We start from the raw sequence: 23,601 nt of genomic DNA on the forward strand, positions 1-23,601 counted from the left end.
GCGAAAGGTCCCAGGTTCAATTCCCCCGCAGGACAAAACAATTCTGCTCTCCTGTGACTTATCTGGTCATGGCGGGGCAGCCACTTGTGCCTGGCTGAGGGTTTGTCAGTTAGAGAATAAACGATGGGAATTTTTATTTTGCCTATCCTCTGCCGGGTGAGCGACGACAAGCGGGAACAATATTTTGAGTAGTGGATGCCGGCGCAGCCGGTATCCACTACGATAAAAATATTGGACCTGCCTGTCGCCTATCATAGGTAGAGGATAGGCAAAATAAAAATTCCTATCGCTTATTCTCATTCTTAGTCAGTTAAATATTATTTTAATAACTGTAAACAAATTTTTTAAGCAAAAACTAAGTTACCGTCATAAAAACTCCCCTCATTATAAAATGAACGAAACTTGTTTACAACTTCACGTATTCTGTTGCGGCGTATTGCTAGCGCGCGCGTATTCCGCACTAGTCACGCATCCAGCGCGATACATACGCACACCTCTACACGCATGTTACGATTATCAAGACGCATGATGACGTGGGGTCGTCTACGGCTTGATAGACGGCACCCGAAATCATGCGATTGTCCAATCAGAAATGTGTCTACGAACTAGACCACTCCCACTGACTAAGAATGTTATTTCCTAGATTTCAAGATCCAAATGGGAGGAATCACAGAAGTCATAACAAGTAAATTTATCAATATATATCTTGACTCTCATCACTTGGCAGAAACAATAGCTGAGTCAAATGGGAAAAACAAGGAAAACAAAAATCAACAAAAACAAAAAACAACATTGCTATTTTGTAGATTAAATCAACACTATCAAGAACTATCACAGTGCTTTTAATCCTCTGGAAAATGCGCTTTATAAATTCCGAAATTTATTATTTTATTTTATTTAAGAAGTTTGTTCAACAGGTACAACTTGTACAAAATAAATAAAGACTTTTTAAAATATAGCCTAATGATGATTTGTGCCCAAGCCTGATTAGCCAATTTTTTTAAATAATGATACCTCAATTATCGACTTTATCAAACAGTATGAGTTTTTATACCCAATACATCCAAAGGTTATTTTATGAGTGTACAAATGTACTGGTGTCAAAGAACTGAGCCTGACATATGAGGATAATGAGATCCTCTTGCGACTTTATCTTCCACCATGCACTACATTGTCAGGAAGTAGGGTAATGCTGGATAAAGTTTCCTACTCTGTGTGCGCAATCAGCAGCTATGAATGTGGATGTATTTTGCTTTCAAATTTATACAATTCTTCAAAGTCTCAAGTCTGATCATGTCCTTATCATTCAATCTTTGCTCATAGCTGGGCAACCTGGGGTAGCATTGCATTGCATACTCCCTTTTTGGCTGACTGATTTTATAATTTCACATGAACGTGTAAAGGATCATGAAATTTGTAGTAGAGTATCCATAGACTAACTCATTACTCGTCTTCACTGCGCACGTACTTGTGTTATGCTTCATAGTGATGAATAACTTGCAGTTCATTTTATATCAACCAGAAAATGGTTGCAAAGTCAAATGCAAGAAAAAAGACAAATGCAAGAAAAATGGCCTTAAAGTTGTAAAATTACATGTTTAGGGACTTGGTTTGGATCTGCAAGGTTTTTCACCCCTTTCCCAACTTTGACTCGCCGTATCTCGAAATGGCTGGGTGATACTTATGGCGGGTTTCGTCAGAGCGGGTCTCAAATTTGCCCTATACATCATGTCCAAATTGTTCTTTATAACTTTCCTGAGATACACTATAAAGCTGGGCAATTCCAAGTTTACCCATACTATATTCAAATGATAGCAGCAAGATTTTGTTGGGTAACAAACGGCACGTTGAGACTTGCTTGTCTCCTAAATCAAAAGAGAACCACCATGGGTGTTTCACAAACATCAACAAGAACAGGTGTTTTGCTTTCAAGCAGGTACCTCTATGACCACAAACATGCCTAGGCTTTACTGAGTGGTTCACGAGTTTCTGCAAACTCTTTTGATCTCATTAATATTCTACTTAAAGTCATATCAATTGTTACAATTCCTTAAAAAAATAGATTTGTATTTCTGGTCCACAAAATGTTAGTTTTCACTGTCAGATATGCCCATTTACAAGTTTGACCCCAACAGATTAGGCACAACAAAGAAAACCACCATCCCTCTATCTATTGTGATTAAGTTTGGTCCTTTTGATGTGCTATGACCTTCCCGCAATCTGTCTACACATAGTGTTATATGGGTATCACATACGTGTTCGACTAATATTTCAATCATAGTGGTTAAACAATGTATTCCATCATTTTTTTCAAAATCTTGGATTTTTGTCACAACTATGCTCACCTAAAGCCTTGATATTTGCAGGGTATGTTAGTTTACCAAAGTACATTACAATCATGGAAAAATCAGAATTTTTACCAAACTTGAGGACGTCCTCTTTGGCAACATAATGGAATCTTTAAGGGTAGACGTGGTATTGTTTGTCAAAACAGCCAAAATATTGATTTTCATTATATATTATTGAAAAATAACACCTTGATGTTTTATGAAAGTTCATTCTACAAATCATATACTTTGAAAACTTGCTTGATTTATTGTTGTTAAGGAGTTATGTACGTTTTACAAAAGTGTTGTTGTTTCAGCCCTCTTTACAACATAACTCAAGAACCACAGGACCTATGCCACTCACTATGAAATGATCGATGCAATTTTAGCCAAAGCTCGCTACCATTCGCAAGATCCTGTGAACTACTGAATCTCAACAGTTTAAAATAGTTGCTAACCTTAAACTAACACCTGTTTCAGTCTACCCTATTCAACCAAATTAGAGGTCTTTCCACTGAGGGTCCTTTTCACTGTTTCTGCATTCCCAGCAGATCCCCGAATGCACCTTTGACAGTGTTTAGCAAAGCTTGACTTGACTCAAATCGGAAACAAATATTTGCAGCACTGCTTGTAACCCCTAAAATTGTTCAGGCCTCTATGTCTGCAAACTGCCATTGACTACAAACATGCGACGAGAAATGAGTGGAATTGCAATGAGATGGATGTGTAAAAAAGAAGTAAGTTTTAACTTGCGTTACTCTTTATTGTAAACAAGTCGCTCTTTTGTGAAGTGTCAATAGTGATCAATCTACAAGAGTGTACTTTCAATCTTATGTGAGTGTATATCACTCCATTTTCATTCTGATAAAATTTTTTTAAAGCAGTAGGTCTCTCCCATCTTTCCATATATGTGATGCGATCAAGCAAAATCAGTCGGAACTCGGCAATAATAAATTTTCAGTTTCCTATAGGATTGTAAAAAGTATTTATAAAGCTGGATTTTGCAGAAAATCCCATTGAAATTGAACAACCAGTTCCAAAGATATGAGCAAATAAAGAGTTTCCAAAACAATAGGAAACAAAAGGAAAAATTTCCTTTCTTTGGCTATATCTCAAAATCAATATTTCCGAGTTCCGACTGATTTGGCTTGATCGCATCACATATAGCCCAACATGCTTATGGTCGCATGTCATAAGTTGGGTACAATTTCCATTACATGGTCAAAAATGACAAAAAATGTGTTTTTGGATATGTTGTATATATTGACAATCTCTAATAATTAACACCATTTTTAACCTTAACACATGCTTAATTTTTGAGATAATGCTTAATTAGTAATTAATTAATACACAGGTGTCTATGTAAATCTCAATTTTCAAATGCGTTTTTCTCAAATCGGACCTCAATTACAAAAATGACTGTAAATTTTTTATTTTATGCAAGAATGTCATCAGATTTGGAGGATATGTTCTCAATACATTAATGCTTCAAATGAACCTTTTAAAATAATTGTACGTAAGTTAATTACATTGTGAAGGTCAATGACCTTTTTACGAGTAATTAGCAAGATGGTTATTCTATTATTGAGGAAATGAATATCAAGAAGAGAAATGTACATTAGCATATTGCTAAAATTACTGAAATTCAACTAGGATTTCATTAAAGATGAAAAAAATGGAACATATAACCCTTTAAGGTGGTACTACACACCTTAATAAATTTGTGACTATTTTTGCATTTTCTCAAAAAATAATATCACACTGGTAACAAAAGACATGTATATTAGAGGGGTAAAGAATCCAGTTACTACACTGGAATTTCAGTGACTCAAAACAAGCGGTACATTATTTATGATAAGAAAAGAGGTACCGCTAGAACATACCTCATTTCTTAACATATATAATGACCCCTTGTCTTGAATCACTGAAATTTCAGTGAAGTAATTGGATTCCTTGCCCCTATAATATACATGACTTTTGTTACCAGTGTGTACGTAGTTACTTTTTGAGAAAAATGCAAAATTAGTCACAAAATTTATCAGGGGGTGTAGTACCACCTTAAGTAGTCAGGAATTGTTTTAATTGTACAAATTCAACATTCAAAGCTGTCAATACATCATACCCTCCCTAGATTTGAAAAAATAACCAGTAGTTTTGACATGCTGACATGTGAATTTTCACATAGGCCCTATTGTACACTCCCGCATCCGCCTGCTCCACATCCGCCTGCTCCTCCACCCCTGGCATTTTTCATTTCAACTGATGTGATTTTTTTACTGAATAATGTATAATTATATGCTTCAGCAGACTGAAAGAGTATAATATTAGGTTAAAATGAGGTATCAACCACTGCTGTAGGATATGGGGTTACGGAAAGCCAATCAAATTTGTATCGCAATTTTCAGAAAAGTGTAATCCCTCCACCCTTTTAGCATACCCAACTTATGACATGCGACCTTATATACTTTTTAGCCTGACTTTATAGCTCCATATCTAAATTCTAAAGATGAGGCTTAAACTGTAAAATATATATCTTTATGGATTGCAAAAATGGCAAGTTTATATAAACATGTGCATGTTTATAATGCATGTGCATGGCATATACCCATAAGTTTCACTGTATTTGTTATCAAAATTGTCAAGTTTCATCATTGTTTGTTAAATTAGATTCCATCATTTTGTGAATGCAAGGAAGTTTCTCCCCTATGGGATAATCTGTGTTTTTATATTAATGTCACAAATGAATCTTATAATTTTTCAAAATTTGATAAAATGTTCGGTGTGAGAGACACTTCAGAACATGATATGTGTATTAATTTCCTTTTCTTGTGCCTTAAATTTTATATCCACAGATGCAGATTTCAGCATACAAATCTCAACTTCAATGCCTTTTTGAATTTGGTTAAAGTAAAACGGAAAGTTGAATTCAAGATTGCTGAAAGCAAAGGAAAACTTGGACTCCATTTTAAGAAATGGACCATTGATCTTGATGCCCCTTCGTAATGCCCTTTTGAATTTTATTAATTTTCTCAAGCCAATCTTTTGAACTGTTCATGGCAGTTTCAAGATTGTGATTTGTGTGAGTGTCTGGGTGTTTTGTTTGTCCTCGTCTCTGTCTTCCTGTTCAATGTCTTGTGTGTTTTGCTTTGTTTCTTGAAAAGTTGAAAAAAATTAAAAGACAAAAAAAAAAAAAAAAAATTAGATTCCATCACAAGAACCACTGACCCAATGGGCTATACCAGTTGAAATCAACACTACCCCTGTGGAAGATTTTGGAAATATCTTCCACAGGGGGAGCATGTTTTTCAAATGTAACTGGTCAGGGTTAGTCATTTTGAAACCCATACTCCCTATGTTTTATGGCTGTACCTATATCTTCCACAACTGGAAGTTACGCAAATGTTGATTCTATTCAAAACTCATACTCCCTCTGTGGGAGACCTTAGCTAAATCTTCCACAGGGGTTGTGTGGATTTTAAATGGAATAGCCCATTACTAGGCATGTTTGTACTCATTTGAATGCATTTACAATGTAGATTCCCAATATGATAATAATACAAAATAAATATTGATTTTATTTGGGGAAGTGATCAAATTTCACCACCTGCCAAAGACATCTACAAGGAAAGGTTAATGCCCACACACACACATGCAGAGAACTGTTGCGGATCATACATAATTCATTGTTATGTCATCATTGGCCTTTTTTACACACTACTTCATCTATTATTTATTTGTCTTTCTGTCGTAGAATGTTAATACTTTCATCTGCTGTTTGTCTTCTGCGATAGCTGCGATGGTTTTATTTTATCACTCATCTATAAGTCTGGTTTTAACAAAAAATCAGGGAATTAAAAAGAATGTATATTCATCAATGTGGAAGATATGATTTTACCCATTTAGAATGTTTTTACATGTCATGTCCAGTAAACGTTGCTTTCCCTTAAACCTGCATGAAGTTGTCATGGTGGTAAATTCAATTTCTTTAAGTTATCTTTTTAGTATTTTAAAGATAACAAACACAATGAAAAAGTACAAGTTTTGTTTAGTATAAACTATACTATTGTGTCATTTAAGATATAGGCAGTTCAAATATGGTATTGAATACACTGGCATAGCCAAGGGGCAAGCTGCCACCCCTCCAGTGAAAAGTATTGCTCCCCTCTTTCTCCCAACCTGTGGGATGCTGGATCAGGGACAGCCTATGTAGCTCAGTGGTTAGAGCGCTCGCCACATAAGCGATAGGTCTGGGGTTCAAGTCCCCGCACAGGCATGTATGTCCAGAGTTTTTTCTCTAGATTATCTGCCTATGCATGCTATGATTTCATTGTAGTAGTAAGTGTAGGCTTTTTTGTAGGTACGGTCACGATGACGTCACTTCCGGGTCAAAGGTCAACCGAGGTCAAAGGTCATCACGTGTCAAATGTCACGATGATGTTACTTCCGGGTCAAAGGTCATCACGGGTCAAAGGTCATCAGGGCGTGGCTAATTAGCATGTATGAATAAAGTTTTGAAGAAAAAAGTTGGAAAAAAAATTTCAAAAAATTTCAAAATAAAATTTCAAAAAAAATTCAAAAAAAAAAAAAAAAAAAAAATTCAAAAAAAAAAAAAAAAAAAAAATTCAAAAAAAAAAATTCAAAAAAGACAAATTCAAACACTCCCGCTCTCCCTACACAATAATAGTGCCAGAATGGTCCACCAAATGGCTTAATTTTTGTTCTAGAAACAGAAATTTTAAAAATAAGGGAAAAAAATTGCCTAATATACCGCGCAACAGACACGGAAGGCATCGGCGTCAAATTCGATATATACGGTAAGGGTCGAATTACAAACCACTTGCGGGGGTCGAAAGGTCAATACGAGTAAAAAATTAATTTTGTCTAGGGAAACATCGTATTTTTCGTTCTTTAGCATGTATCGAGGTAAAGCTTTAAGCCCTGATCATGCAACACGGAAGCGACCCTCGACCCGGAAGTGACGCCGATTGCGTAACAAAATGCATCATTTGCGTAACGAAACGCACATCAGTTGCACAATAAAATGCTTCAAAATGAGTCAAAGAGCTGGGCAATGTAGTGCATTTTGACCATGAATATTTCTCTTTCGTAGGCCCGTGTGTAGTATTCGTATTCCGATAGTGACGGGGAATCGCAATATGGAACCGGATCAAACCGGATAGAACCTGTTCTCCTATCCCCTCCCACCACCACATACAACAAAATGAATCAATGCGTCAATTGCGTAACAAATTGCGTCAGTTACGCAACAAAATGCGTCAAAGCGTAACGAAATGCGTCAAAGCGTAACAAAATGCGTTAAAGCGTAACAAAATGCGTCAAAGCGTAACGAAATACGTCAAAGCGCAACGAATTGCGTATTGAAATGCGTCACAGCGTAATAAATTGCTTTAAAATGCGCTAATTGTGCAACTATTTGCGTAAATTGCGTAATGATTAGCGTAACGCAAAAGTCTAGTATATAAGTCGGTCATTTTAAACCTTTCGATCATTTCGAAACTTCCGAAGAGACATGAATACTTTAAAATCTTATCCTTGCTCCGTGTGCGGCAGGACATTCTCGCGCAAGTACGATCTTGAGAGACACAAGCGACACGTACACCTTGAAGAAGAAGAAGATGATGAAGACGAGGAGGAGGAGGAGTCCGACTCGGAAATCGAGGATGAGGTTGTCTCGGACCGAGAAAGCGATGAACTGGAAGACAACGAGGCTTACCGGGAATGGTACGAGGGAGCTAAAGAAGCCACGGAAGACATGAGGAGGGAGAAATACGAAAAGTACGTCGGCGACGGCATGAACCGGAGATGGCGAGGAAAAGGCCCATTTGAAAACGGTATGGGCTGTCAAACGCGATTTTTTCGAAGCGGTACAGCACGCTTTCTCTGAAGCCACACGCTGCTAAAAGACGCACGGAGTTTACACGGAGATTGCGGACGATCTTGAGGAGAAAATGGAGAATGGCGCCGAGGTGGACAAAGCCGTGAAAGAGAACGATGGCTAAACATCGCTCTAAATTTGACGGGCTGTTCTAGTATGATGAAGATGATAATGTCTCGGAATCTGCCATGGGAGAGGATGACAAAGATTAACCCTCGAATATTTCCCGTATTTTTCGCAATAATAAAATAGAGAAAAAATACAATCGACTCTTACTCTTTATTGCCCCAATTTTAAACCTCCCTTTCGCGTTACGCATTTTGTCGCGCGATCAATGCAATTTGACGCAATATGTTACGTTTTGATACATTTCGTTACGCAATTTGTTACGTTTTGATGTATTTCGGAATAAAAATACTATGATTCACGAGGTCGAAAGTTAAGGGGTCAAGTGCCACCATTTTGAAATTGACGTTTGCCAGAATTATGTCAGAGTTAAATTTTGAAATAATTTGTTATGCCTCGACGCATTTCACGCCGCAATGATGCATTTTTAAGCAATTTGTTACGCTTTGATGCATTTTATTACGCAATCGATGCACTTCAATACGCAATTGAAGCAATTAGTTACACGGTCGCCGCATTTCGTTACGCTTTGACGCAATTAGTTACGCAATCAAAGCATTTCGTTACGCTTTGACGCATTTCATTACGCGATCGACGCATTGGTGCATTTTGCTGTATGTGATGGTGGTGGTGGGAGGTGATAGGAGAACCGGTTTTATCCGGTTCTAACTGGTTTCATCCAGTTCTATGTCACACCGATCATAACCAAGTTAAGTCATTTTTATACGGGTACATGGACACGCTCGTGTAAGGGTCGCTCCGGTCAAGCATCGCTCATGCGGTCGAGGGTCGCCGTGTAGCATGGTGAGGGAGTTTTACCTCGATACGTGCTATAGAACGAAAAATACGATATTTCCCTAGACAAAATTAATTTTTTAAGCGCATTGACCTTTCGACCCCTCGACCCTCGCGGATACTTTGTTATTCGACCCTTACCGTATGTACCGAATTTGACGGCGATATCTTCCGTAATACGGCCGATACGACGCGTTATTTTAGGCAAATTTTTTCACTTATTTTTAAAATTGCGGTGTTTCTAGAACAAAAAGATCACTCTGAAAAAAAAATATTTTATTCAAATTTTTTCAAAAACTCAAAAAAATTTTTCACCATTTTTTTCAAATTTTTAATTTTCACATTTTTTTTTAAATCTTTTTTCAAATTTTTTTCAAATTTTTTTTGTTGAAATTTTTGTTTTGAATTTTTTTTGTGAAAATTTTTCAAATTTTTTTTCAAATTTGTTGTGAAAATTTTTTTTTCAAATTTTTTGTTATTTTTTTTGTATTTTTTTAGCCACGCCCATCTCATGAATATGCTAATTAGCACCTCATGAATATTCATTCAAATTAGCCATGCCCACCTCGTGAATATTCAGTAATTAGCAACGCCCATCTCGTGAATATTCATTTATGCTAATTAGCTACGCCCACCTCATGAATATTCATATATGCTAATTAGCAACGCCCATCTCATGAATATGACCTTTGACCCCCTGATGACCTTTGACCCATGATGACCTTTGACCCGGAAGTAACGTCATCGTGACATTTGACACATGATGACCTTTGACCCGGAAGTGACGTCATCGTGACCTTTGACCTCACCTACAAAAAAGCCTACACTTACTACTCATTGTAATTTCATGTTTAATTGTGCTAGTGTGCGATGCATGCATGATTCTTCTTTACCCTGTTTATAAAACTGTCAAAATCCGAAGGAAAAAAGACATTCCCCAAACTTGGTTAATAGGACTGGAGTATATCTAATCAACATACATACGCACACATTCATGGTAAATAATGCATCTTGCAATGATATTTAGGTTCAGGAAAATTTACAATTCCAAGCCTGTAAAAAAGTTTGAGCCTCAACTGCACTTGACTTATCACTCATATCAGTATAATTGAATGAACCATTGGGACCGTTTTTGTAATCAATACATAAATTATTAATTGTATTGCACTATTAAGCAGTGATGCCAATGCCGCGCCTTAAGAGCACAATTGGGCTACTTGGCAATCACTTGCCGCAACTAAACAAAACATGCGGCTACTTGGCTTAAGTTGGGCTGTACTTAAGTATCAGGCTGTGGCAATAATGTGATGTATTTTACTTGAGTTTAGAGTTGCTGAAGCTCCAAATTGCAATTAACACAGGCTTTTGTGACCATTTATTGATTGGTCAGTAATTTCCTATTAAGTACCAGAAGTTTTTTGTTAAGTGCTTTTCCACCCAAATGGGTCATTAACAATCTAAATTTGGTGAAACCACTCAAATATCCATTATTGTGCATCTTTTTCGTCATTAAAAAAATGGCTACTTGGGAGTCATTCACTGTGGCCAGGTGAACCAGTTTGCTGCGCTTTGGCACTGAAATGTTTTGGCAACACTGTTATTAAGCATATGGAGAGGAAATGTAATGAATAGGGCTATTAATTTGGCTATGTTATGGTTATACAACGTGAGAATTGGAGAAATGAATTCTCGCTATTCACAATAAGGGCGCCGCCAGCGGTTTGCTATGTAATCGTGATGTATCATGGGAAAAGGTCGACATCCAAGTCCGCGCAATACGAATATAACCATGCTATTACATAGGAACATGTGACAATATTTTTTTAGTTTGTCAAAATAAAGGTGTTACACGCGAATCGATACTCAATAATACTTAATAATGAGATTTGAAATGTGCACAATTAATTTTTCTCTATCGATTTGCGTGTAATACCGTTATATTGACAAACTAAAAAATATTGTCACGTGTTCCTATGTAATAGCATGGTAATATTCAGATTATGCTGGACTTGGATGTCGACCTTTTCCCATGATACATCACGATTACATATCGCAAACTGCTGGCAGCGCCTCTTTATTGTGAATAGCGAGAATTGAATGTTATAAAATGTGAACATCTATCGATTTGGCATTCCTGAAGTAGGGATGAACCAGTGGGAGTTTATATGATCAGTACATTCATATTGTTATACTATAAACAAAAACTTACTAGGGGACCGTTCACAAACACTTGTAAGGGGGGGCCTGATGCAAAAGGGGGGGCCTGAACATTTTTACCCTCCTAAGGGGGCCCTGAAAAAAAATAACCACAAATTTTACTGGAAAAATTAAGTTTATATGCTTTTCTATGGGGTTGACCCATAATTTTCATGTCAAAAAGGGGGGGGGGCCCTGAAATTTTTGAGGTCTGTAAAGGGGGGCCCCAAAATTTTTTTGCGATAACATTTTGCATCAGGCCCCCCCCTTACAAGTGTTTGTGAACGGTCCCTAGGTTTTCCCAGTTTAAATTCATGAAAGACATGGCTTTAATCTCCCACAGAGGGGGTGTAGACTTGAAATGGAGTCACTCATTCTGGTAACCTCATTTGAAATGCATACTCCATGTGCGGGAGATGAAGAGTGTATATGGATTTCAACTGGAACAGCCCAATAAATTTCCCCTGAATAGTGTACATTTGGCAATATTTACCCCATTGCACTTTTTATATAAAATAAATCCAAGATGTTTTGAAGCCATTATGATGTGGAGAAAAATGTGTACAATAATGTTCTTTAACCCTAACTCCACCAAGGCTTTTTGGCAGAAGGGAAGGAAGGAAGGAAGAAGATGAAGGGAATTTTCATAATTTTCTTGGGTGCAGTTTTGAACCCTGACCCTCGCGTGCTAGACACGTGCACAGCCAAACCTTGGCCAGCCAAGCTTTCCGTGCCCATATGCTTTCACATGATGATGCAATTGCATGACATGGAATACTTGCTCTCTCAGTTTTTTGCATTATTATTTTGAATTTGGGCAACACATTGCAAAAATATCAAGAATTGATAGTTATAAATTGATAATATTTGGACAATGTGTTTCCACCTGTGTGCAAATATGTACATAAGAAGGAATGCTTATCTCATCAGAGCATGAAATATTGATAAGACTGAATGATTTAGTGTCGCTGATCAACAGCATATTACTCGCCCAGGGACATTAGTTTGGATGTTGCAGTATTTTAATCACGATACAAAATTCAAAGGAAAGAATTACCATGTAGTACTTCATTTTTACAATAAATTTCATTTCGGGAATTTCACAAAGTGCCAAGATTTGAAATTTAAATATTTACACAAAAAGTTTTGAAGTATTAAACCTAGCATATCAGAATATACAACATTCAGTCCTTGCAAAAATGTTCATAATTAGTAATTCATGAAATAAATTGCTCACAAAATGAAGTACTTTAACAGTACTGGAAATGTTGACATTGGCATGGAGTGGTGTTACTGCAGATATAGGGAGTTAAAAAGTATGTGCATAATTCCATAATTAAATGGCCAATATAGAGTGCTAAGAAGTGTGTGGAATAAATATAAATTGCATACCAAATCATTTTTGCATTGCGAAAACCATTGGGCAGTGCCGCCGAGAGCCATTACGTGTCCGCGTGTAAAATGATCGCACAGGCTCCCTTTTACGGGCTCCCTGAGGTGTATTGTTTTTGCTTTTATGGGCCCATTAAGGTATGCTTTCTTTGTTTTACAGGCCCCCTAGGACCCCTGGCCCAGGGGTAATGCACCCACTTGGTCAACGGCACTGCCATTAGGCCTTGGTTGCATGCGTCATTACGGTCCACTCTGAATGACACTTTTACAACAGGTTTAGGCCCCTACTAAAAGAAAATCTGAACATGAAATGGTGCCTGTATATGCTTGGTTCATTGATATGTTTTCTTTTGATTTGTTAAGACAAAGATAAGACGCCAGGAACTTGTTGGTCAATGTGTGTCGAAAAAAGGGTCCCATATTTTGCGTCGTTATGGTTCACTTTAAATGACACTTTTATATCAGTTGCAGTCTTCGATATTAAACCAAGATTGGAGATGGTAATTTTGGGACATTTGTGATCTGCTCACAACAGGCCTAAATCAGAATTGGCTGTTTCAGTTGAAATCCATACACCCCTTTGATCAGCTCGTAATCGGCGGGAATTATTAGGTTTTTACCACTATGCCGAAAAGTAGACCCACTTTAAGAGTGATATAGTCGATTCGCCTGGTCTATATTTTGTGTGTTAAAGAAAGTACCTATAGTATAGGGCTTAAATTAATAATTTGTGATTTTTGGCGAGATGTCACAACTCACAAGACGATTCTCCAAATAAAATATATTGATATTAATCCACAATGTTATAAGGCCCGCTGATTACGAGCTGATCAAACTATATGGAAGACATGACCTTAATCTTCAACACAGGGAGTGTGAATTTCAAATGGGGCTACCTGAATGGGCGACTGCATTTAAAATTTATATCCTGTGTGTGGTGGGAGATTAAGGTCATGTCTTCCATAGGGGGTATGCATTTCAACTGGAATAGCACACTTCTGAGACAGCATCAAGAATCCAGAGACAGTTTTGTTTAATCCTAAGATAGCTTCACAAATCCAAGACAAATTTGGACAGTTTCGCTGCAGGCATATTTTCTTATTATTTACTATTTTGAGTATTTTAATACTGTTAACAGGGCCCTAGTGGAAAGCAGTTCTTGTTTCTCTGATCTGGGCTACCCTCTATAAAGGTACCGCAAAATAGAAAAAATAAAGAGAGATTCCCCAGACAGTTCTGTTTTGGGGGATCTCAATTATCAGTGCCATCATTCCTCAAGTGTTAGATTATACAAAGATATAAATAGCTTAGTAGAACATTACTCATGTCTAAGTACAACATGAACATGCCAAATTGACAAGATGATGAAGTAAAGTCTGCACAAAAAGAAACTCAGCTGTTATAAATACGCCTATAGCTTGAGATATAATAATTGTTTCCACAATATTTCTACATAGAAAGGATGATTTATTTACGCGCATTTTGATACCCCATTTGTCAAATGTCGTTCAATATTAACAACACAGTAGTGCTTTTAAAGAAAAATACCCGAATTTAAAAGTTGCAGTTTACAGGGATCAATGGTTATTACGCAAGCATTGTGGCACGTAGAACCCTCCATTTATCTTCGCGCTGACTTCAAATCAATACAAATAACTGCAACTTTTAAATTCGGATATTTTTTCGTTAAAACGCTGCTGTGTTGTTAATATTGAACCAAATTAGACAAATGGGGTATCAAAATGCGCGTAAATAAATCATCCTTCTTTCTATGTAGAAATATTGTGGAAACAATTATTAGATCTGAAGCTATAGGCGTATTTATAACAGCTAAGTTTCTTTTTGTGCAGACTTTAGATAGACGAGTCATCTCAACTAATAATACACAGTGTTGCCACAATTTTGCAGTCCAAATGACAAGCACCTGATTCCACTCTTTCTTGGCTTGCTTTTGGTGCAATGAAAATGATAATTGGTGCAAGAGAGTTGACATTTTGTAGCAGCAAAAACTTGCCATAATTGAGCCAATTAGAAACAATAATGCATATGCCACACCACAATTGAGTGGCCCAGTATAAAAACGGGCCATGGCACATTTTTGTCATTTTGCTAAAGTTTGTGACTGACACATCTTAGATTCATAGGGAAATATAAGAAAGGGGTGTTTTCTTTTACTTCTAGCAATAAAAGGGGACTGTTTACAGCTTTGTAACTTCTGTGGTAGATAAACAGAGGGCAGTAGAGCACTTTCATCTGAATATCTCAATTTTCACAAAAATGTGACATGGGCTGTTTTTATACTGGGCCACTCAATTCTAGAGAGAGAGTTAAACTGGCATGCACCATGTTAAAGGAGTATTTCGTGATCCTGGCATCCTCTTTTTATGACATTTTTCAGTAAATATCCACGAAAAAAAGCATATTCCCAAAATTTCAGTTGATTCCGATTTTGCGTTTGCGAGTTATGCATGATTATGTGTATTACACTGCTCCATAGACAATACGTTGTAATTTCGTTCTGGTGCACCAGAACGAAATTCAAATTTCGCGATATCTTTGCTAAACGAATTAAGGTGCAAGAAATATTTTGTACATAAACATTATGTAGCCAGGCTAGTCCAGTGAGATAAAAATCTCAACTTTTTTTGAGAAAAGTGGGGGATGAGGCTGTGGATCACGAAGTGCCCCTTTAAGGGTATGCACGGTAAAAAGAGCAGCAAAAAAAAAAGATTTTCATTATCTAAATCAATATATTATTGAAATATAACACTTTGATGTTTTGCAAAAGTTCATTCTACAAATCACATACTTGAAAACTTGCTTGATATATTGTTGTTATGTACATTTTGCAAAAGTGTTGTTTCAGCACTCTTTATGACATAACATAAGACGTGCAAAAGTATATCTGTGATATTTTAATTCTTCTACACACTTGCTATGAAATTATCAATGCAATTTTTGCCAAAGCTCACTACCACTCGCAAGATACTGTGAACTACCAAATCGCAACAGTTTAAAATAGTTGCTAACCTGAAGGTGATGGCAAACACTGATTTAGTAGACCGATTTCCAGTCTCATCCAAAAATTTAATATTTTAAATTCATTACACGGGAAAACAGAGGCCAAAATATGGCTGACCTAACACACAGTTTTGTTTCTTTTGTCCTGTGTTCACCATCACTTCCTGTAACCTCAAACATGATGTTATCACTAGGATCCACAACATGCTCATCTACCTGTTCACAGTTCTTTAACCCCAATGCATTTGTACATTCATTGAATGACCTTAGAAAATTTGGGTACAATAACTCATACTCTGCAACTTGAGGTCAAATTTTGCATTATGAGTGTTTAATTGAGGTTATTGGACTATGCCATTGGGATGAGGCTATTGTGGTCCATAGTGTGTGTAGACTACCTTAACACATACATTCCTATTGGCAGGTTAGTACCATAGACAGATCTGTGGATTATCACACAGCTTAATACACCATTATGTCACACCTTAGAAAGGGTCACTGCCAACCTCAACCTGCAGTATCTTTTAAATCTATGGATCAGTAGCCAATGACACCTCAATAGTGACCAGATGAATAGCAAAGCAGATAGAAAGATAATCAACTGCTCAGTGCCAGAATTGGGTGCAATAGCTGCCCTGTGAACATTTTGTATTTACACACAGTATATTGTACTCATCTACACATGGCAGCTATTGCGAATCATTCCCATGAAATGCATGAGAAACTCTCACACCCTTGGTATTTAAAAACAGAGATGCACAATGCAGCTGCATGCAGTGATGGTACCATGCTTGGGAGAAAGAGTGGGCCAAGCAAAGGGCTATTCCAATTGAAACCCATACACCCCCTATGGAAGACATGGCCTTAATCTTCCACACAGGTAGCGGGATTTTCAAATGAGGTTACCTGAATGGGTGACTCCATTTGATATCTACACCCCCTGTGTGGGAGATTAAGGTTATGTCTTCCATAGGGGGTGTGGATTTCAAGTGGAATAGCACAATGAATCAAATTATTCAAATGAATTGCGTGAGAAACTGGCACTGCAACACTTATTATACAAAACATGTATCCTTCATGAAAACACCCCGACACACAATTATGCATTGTGAGTGACCGACGATGATTGCAGAAGTTGAGCAGCAAGTGTGGGCCAATAATTTTGTCAGTGCAAAGCACATGCATGTTCAACAATTAGGGTGCATGGACCTGCCTTAGATGTTACAAGTCTTACTTTGAAAAGAGGGGTAAAAGAGTAAATTTGGAAAACTTTGAAATATATGGAATCTGTTGAGAGCAATGCACTGAGTGATAAACCAGAGTGAATATTATGAACTTGTTACTTAAAATTGTAATCCTGCATACAAAACACACCACATGGGTCGTGTGGCGCAGTGGCTAGAGCATTGGACTCATGATCGTAAGGTTGTGGGTTCGAACCCCATCTCGGCCATTGCTTCTACTCAACAGACCCTAGAGTAATCATTGTACCGTCCAAAAATGGACCATCAGGCTATGATGTTTCCAAATAGACGTAAAAGTTTGTAGAAATTGACCCTGTGTCAGCTTGGTGAAATGGTGATGGAAATCGCCCCTGCCGAGTTCCTCCGGGAGTTTCCGATAAGACAGACAGACAGACAGACACCGGTAACAACGAATCCAGTCAATATGCATACAATATTGCAGCATTTTATGTACAAGACTTGGTAAGGGGAAAGCCTTGCTATTTCTTCATCAATGGTATGTTCACAAAATAGATGTTTCATATTGTACTTACTTTTGATGTAGAGTGCCAGTGGAGCTGTAGTCAGCATCACAATGAGTGGTTGACCACCAAATATAGAAAAGAATATGCCACTTATTGACTGTGCAATGACCACTTTCTTCACATCTAAACAAAAGAATAACAAAGAGAAAACAGACTGGTTAATTTGATGAAAACTAACACATGACTAGCTTTAAAATATACTGTGCCAATAAAGTATCCTTACACTTGGAAAAATAATCACAATTCCCAAACTGAACAAAATAGGGTAAATTTGTTTTTTTAATAGATGCACTAGCTAATCCTGCACATTATGACACCACATTGAATCCAATGTGACTTCAAGAAACAAACTTACAAGCATTTGATTAGACAAAGGTCCAGTTTTAAAAGTGACAAACTGGCCTATTCAAAACTCCACAGACTAGACATCTGGTTTGAGAGTGGTGAATGGCTAATTTATGCGTTTGGCTTTAATTTAAAACAAAAGGAACAAAAGAAAACTGAAACAAAAGAACTTACAAATAAAATGAAAGTTATGGAAAGTACAGAGAAGTAAAAACTGAAATAAAAACTGCTTTAAATAACGCTTCATTTAAGAAACTGTATGGTCTCTTTGTTTTGCTTGTTGGTATCTTTTTTGCGCCTTGTATAGGCCAGTTTGTCACATTTAAAACTGGACCTTCATCTATTCAATTGCTTGTAACTTTATTTCTTGAGGTCACATTGGATTCAATGTGGTGTCATAATGTGCAGGATTAGATAGTGCATCTATTAAAAAACAAATTTAACCCAATATTGTCCAGTTTGAAATTGTGATTATTTTTCCAAGTGTAAGGATACTTTATTGGCGCAGTATACATTACAATGCATCAGTCAAATAATTAGAAAATAAAGGTATTGTTTTAAGCTGCTGCAGTGCATCTATCGTCTCGTATAACACGGGCAACACCATTATTTTAAGTAAAACTAATGAGGCGAAGCCAAGTTATTTTATGCCAAAAATAATGATGTCATCAGTGTTTTATAAGACGATAGATGCACGGCAGTAGCTAAAACAATACCTTTAAATTCTCATTCTAAATTCAAATAAAAATATAAATCATAAGTATACTGAATTTTAAACAACTTAAATACTACATTTTATAAGGAATTACCTATATAGGGCTTAGAATTGATCAGTCCCATTGTTGCTATGCCCTCCTATTGGTTCGAATAAAGCATATACATTACTCACACATGCTGGACTGTGTTATATCATGTCATATCACATGGCTAAGAACCAATAAGACTGCAGGAACTTTCAGAATCAAATTTATTCACCATTTGATATATAAATTTATATTATGATAATTAAATAAGATTGGTCAATAACTTGGCATTTGGGAGGGCAACAAGTCACTAAACATAAGTTACACAATTATAATATTGACAATGTATTGAGGCATTTTCTTAAATCAGCAAAATTTGATTAAAAAAATCAGAGCTCTTCCTCAGAATTTCCAAAAAAAGAATTCCTTGAAAAACTGACATGTTTTCTAGTCCACGGAATATCCTACTGTGAAACCATACAAGATATCTTACACTTCCCACAATGCATTTCTCCCAATTTCCATACAGTTCACTATGCAGTGCAACATGGGTCGTTAGTCACGAAATGTACCTCAATGAACAGAGCACATCCACATCTTGCAAAATATGTTTATTTCTTGACTATCGACCCATGTTTAGCTAGAATATTCTCAAAATGAAAACAAAGGGATCCAGTACAAAGTAATGGGAGTATCATTTGATGAAATGAGGTGATGTATCATGTTGCAAAGGATTCTGGGAAGGGTAAGAAATCTTCTCTGCTTTGAAACCATACCCTTGTTGTGTGTTATGTCACCTGCAAAGTCTTGGATGTGTTTTCAAAATCTGTTCACTGACAAGCAAAGGAAATATATTTGTCTCACTACAGTGTTCATTTCATTTACACAGGCTGCAAAACTGCACAACCATAACACTTCAAAATAAAAGAACAATAAAACCAGATGCTGAAGTAGGACGTGCATCTTTTTCTGTTTTTGTATATTCACCATACAAGAATATACAGTGCTAACTATCTATAGAAATAAAGCTATCTACTGTAGATAGCAATGCAATAGAAATCACAATAATACTGCCATTATGTATGCATTGTCATTTTTGTAGTAGTCATGTTGTCATCATGATCATCATCATTACTATTATCATCATCATCATCATCACTATATCATCATTACCACCGTCATCTTCAATAATATCTTCCAACACAACCATCATCATCAATATTACTGTTATTGTTGTGGTCATCATATATACACCTTGGTCTGGGGCGGACATTTTAAAAATGAATTTAGAAGAGCAGCAACGATATCACTTGCATTACATTCCAGATGTTAAATCTACATCATATGCAAAATTTGAGGAAATTCGCGACGAGTCCGCTTTTATTTTAGGGCCAATTGTTTATAACTGGTCTTTACATGTAGCCCTATGGAGAGAGTGTCCGTTGAGGGCGCTATAACCCCATTTTAGGAACAAAATGTGATTTTAAAAAACGGACTCATGAATTTTCTAAAATTTTCAGAGTATGTAGTATGAACATGTAGAAATATAGTCAATTAGTTGCCTTACCTGCTCTTCTCCGAAAAAATAAAAAGTCCTATACCTCAATGATAATGAAACCTAGGTGTCACCATAAATACCTTTAACAATATCATCATCGTCATCAATATATCATCACCAATATTATAAACATCATCATCATAATCACTGCCATTTTTATCATACTTATCATCATAGTCATCATCATCAGCAGAAGCATCATTGTTGTAATCATCGTCACCATCATTGTCATCATCATCAAATTCAACATCAATGTCATGCCATCATCATCTTGGTCATCTTTTATTAATATCTTCATAATCATCAAAATCATTGTCCCAATGAAAACCAAGCTTAGAACTTTTCACACCAAAAAGGCTTACAAGTTTAATTCAATCAAGGCTGAAGATAGCCCCAGTGGGCACGCAAATGGGGGGGTGGGGGCTGTGGGAGAGGGGCCACTGCCCCCTCCCTCCACTTTTGTCAGTCAGACAGGGGAAACGTGCCCAGTCTGGGAAAATGTGGGGGTTAGCAATCACAGTGAGTGAAGCAAGCCAAACCTTTTTGAACAGTTGGGGGATTCAAGACCTGTCCCCCACACTTTTGAAAACCAGTGGATGCTACTGGACAGCCCTATACTAAACAACATAATTATGAAGAGAACTATTTTGAGTCAAATTCAACAGCAGAGTCCGAACTTTTTTGAATCGCAACTTACATAAAATTATTCTTTCAAAATATTGACATGTTGGTCTGACGTTTTTGATTTCAAAATTAATATCCCTTTGCAGTGATAGCTAACCTTTTTTTGGGTAGCTTTTTCGATATTTTAAGAAAAGTAAAGAATTTGTGCACAGTTAACATTTGCAAAGAAGGGAGTGGGGTCAATGCCATTCCTGCAAGCTACAGAATTTTGATGAGGATACCTATCAATTAGCTGAGAGATGTATATGCAATTTCATTTTGAAGATTAATAATGAAACCCGAGCATAACTGAACTCACTTCATCATCTTTAATAAACTTTGGGACCTCCATAATATAAAATCAGAATTAATTTGGAAGATTAATGGTGGTTTATGATTACAACTCCAGGGATGATTTTATCAACTCGTCTTTTATCTCGATAGGATCTGAATTTCTTTTGAAGATGATTGGGAGACGAGTTATTAAGTAATTGACCAAATGTTGCCTCACCCTAAAACTCATATTTCATGGACTTGAGTATATGCCTGGTTATTATACTTTGGTTGAACTCAAACTGAAGAGGCTTATATATAAAATGCTCATCAAAATTGTTGGGACACCTTCTACAGGGTAATGTACGTAAGAGGCCCCCCCCCCCACCCCCGCGAACAATGTTGAATCATGTAATGTGGCTCATACATGTCCAGCAGTACCCAACATAGCTCTTGATCAGAGCCCTCGCAGTACCTTAGAAGATCCAGAGATCCCCACGTAAAATAAACCCAAGCAAGTGACTAGTATGAGTAAAGAAAATGTATATAGGCCAATCCATTCTGTAAAAAATTAATACCACTCCCATGCATCACCCAGCAGTACATGTATTTGTACAGAGCTTGCCGAAGGCAAGCTTCACTATAGGCAAGTCACCAACAAGTAAAGTAGGAAGATCACTGTCTACCTGAGATATTGGCCTACCCCACTGACCGACGCGCCAGGTCTTTACTCTAGTGTCAGAGGGCATATGGCATGGTTTTTTCATTTTTTCTTTCAATTGGATGGAAAATAGGTTGGCTTTGGAGCAAAGCTATACCCAACACTGACTGGTAGGGAAAGGATTGGAGGTTAGAGAAAGGTTTAGGCTTGACCGGATAAAGTTCCATCTATCATTGTGCGTCGCACATGTACTGATAGCACAACGAAAATCGATGAGGATTGTGTGATGACTAGTGCATATTACCAGTTACACGCATAATAATGAAAGGGATGTAAGCAGAGGCAGCTATGATTTTTACCAACAAAATCCCGCCGAGACCAAATTACAATTATGCTGGCTCCATCTTAGGTATAAAATAAATTAAGTTGGAGTACATTTTGAATTGTACAGAAAAATCAATTGATAATTTCCTTCTTTTTTCAAATACACATCACAGGATCACTCTCGCTGATAAAAAAAAATGAAGAACCATCTGACGATTCGAGGTAGGAATAATTTCTAGTGTTTGGATTAAAAGTTTTAAATTTAATTATAATTTTTCAAATTTGTTGAAATTTTAATCCTAACAACGATAAAGAAAAACAGTTGCTAGCAGGAATGATTGATTTTGGAGCTGAATTGTCAAAAATGCTTGAAAATAATTATATTTTTGCACCAGATGACAAACCAAGTGTACATGCGACACAATCTGATCCAAGCAAACTGAAGGAAGCATATTTGACAATTGAGTTATTATCAATTTATCATTAACATTTTGCCCAGTTACCAAACATGACTAAAATCCTTACATCCGAGCATACTTTTGAGTTTTTGGTGGATCAGGAAAATATAGGTAAATGTGCCCATTTTAAACTATTTACTAATCTTAAAGGCGATTAGAAAACTTTGAAATGTTCATCAAATACGTAAAAAATTTAAACACACAAAAGTTTCTTCTGCAAAATGACAAAAATGCAAACTGTCTTGCACAACTCCCACGATTTGGTTGCAACGTTATAGGTCTTTACAATGCCAATTTATGTTTTTTATGCCTCCTTATTTTTCGCTGTATCTTAAGTTTACAATTACTGCCATGCCTGCTTGGTGATTTCCCACTAGGGCCACGCCACTAGATCCAATCTCACTTGGTCTAGACCCATTTAGTCCAATCTCACTTCTAGTCCATGTCCCATTTAGTCCCATTCGGTCCAGACCCATTTAGTCCAATCTCTATTGGTCCGTGCACCATTTAGTCAAATTCCCACTTGGTCCAGACCCAGTTAGTCCAATCTCACTTAGTCCATAATTTGTAACTGTGGAAACATCGACTGCTCAGTGCCAGAAGTGGGTAAGTGCAACAGCTGCCATGTGTAGCTGCCATGTGTAGCTGCCATGTGTAGATGAGTACAATATACTGTGTGTAAATTGCCACACAGGGCAGCTATTGCACTTACCCACTTCTGGCACTGAGCAAACACATGCAAATAAACATAATAGTAACGGCAAGGTATTTGCCATGCAAACTCACAGGCCTTCGTATTTTGGGTATTGGCATGTCAAGAAAAAGCCTCGCATACCGAAGAATGTCAATTTTGCCTCGTGTGTCATGCCACAAGTCGCAGACCTTTGATCAGTAGTGTAAATGCCAACCACTTCTTATAAATCAAAGACACCTTCTGGTCATCTAAACTTTTCCCATCTAGAGATGGATTTTCTTTTGCTTCATCATCAAGATGAGATTAGGTTAAAGTTAAGAATTTTCAGCAGGAAATTCCAAAATCGCGTAATTGGAGGTAA

At 36.9% G+C, this 23,601-nt stretch overlaps 1 protein-coding gene and 1 non-coding gene across 2 annotated transcripts in view; one reads left to right on the forward strand and one right to left on the reverse strand.

Annotated features, from left to right (window-relative positions):
• LOC140141566 (solute carrier family 4 member 11-like) overlaps positions 1-23,601 on the reverse strand; it is a 302,152-nt gene that overhangs the window by 11,698 nt on the left and 266,853 nt on the right. Inside the window, exon 8 of the mRNA XM_072163474.1 lies at positions 17,531-17,644. Coding sequence (XP_072019575.1) covers positions 17,531-17,644 — 114 coding nt within the window. The remainder of the gene's footprint in view (positions 1-17,530; positions 17,645-23,601) is intronic.
• On the forward strand, positions 6,528-6,600 carry Trnam-cau (transfer RNA methionine (anticodon CAU)). Its single transcript has one exon. It is a non-coding gene; the product is annotated as a tRNA-Met (tRNA).

The sequence above is a fragment of the Amphiura filiformis genome, chromosome 19, assembly GCF_039555335.1.
Source record: "Amphiura filiformis chromosome 19, Afil_fr2py, whole genome shotgun sequence".
Lineage (NCBI taxonomy): Eukaryota > Metazoa > Echinodermata > Ophiuroidea > Amphilepidida > Amphiuridae > Amphiura > Amphiura filiformis.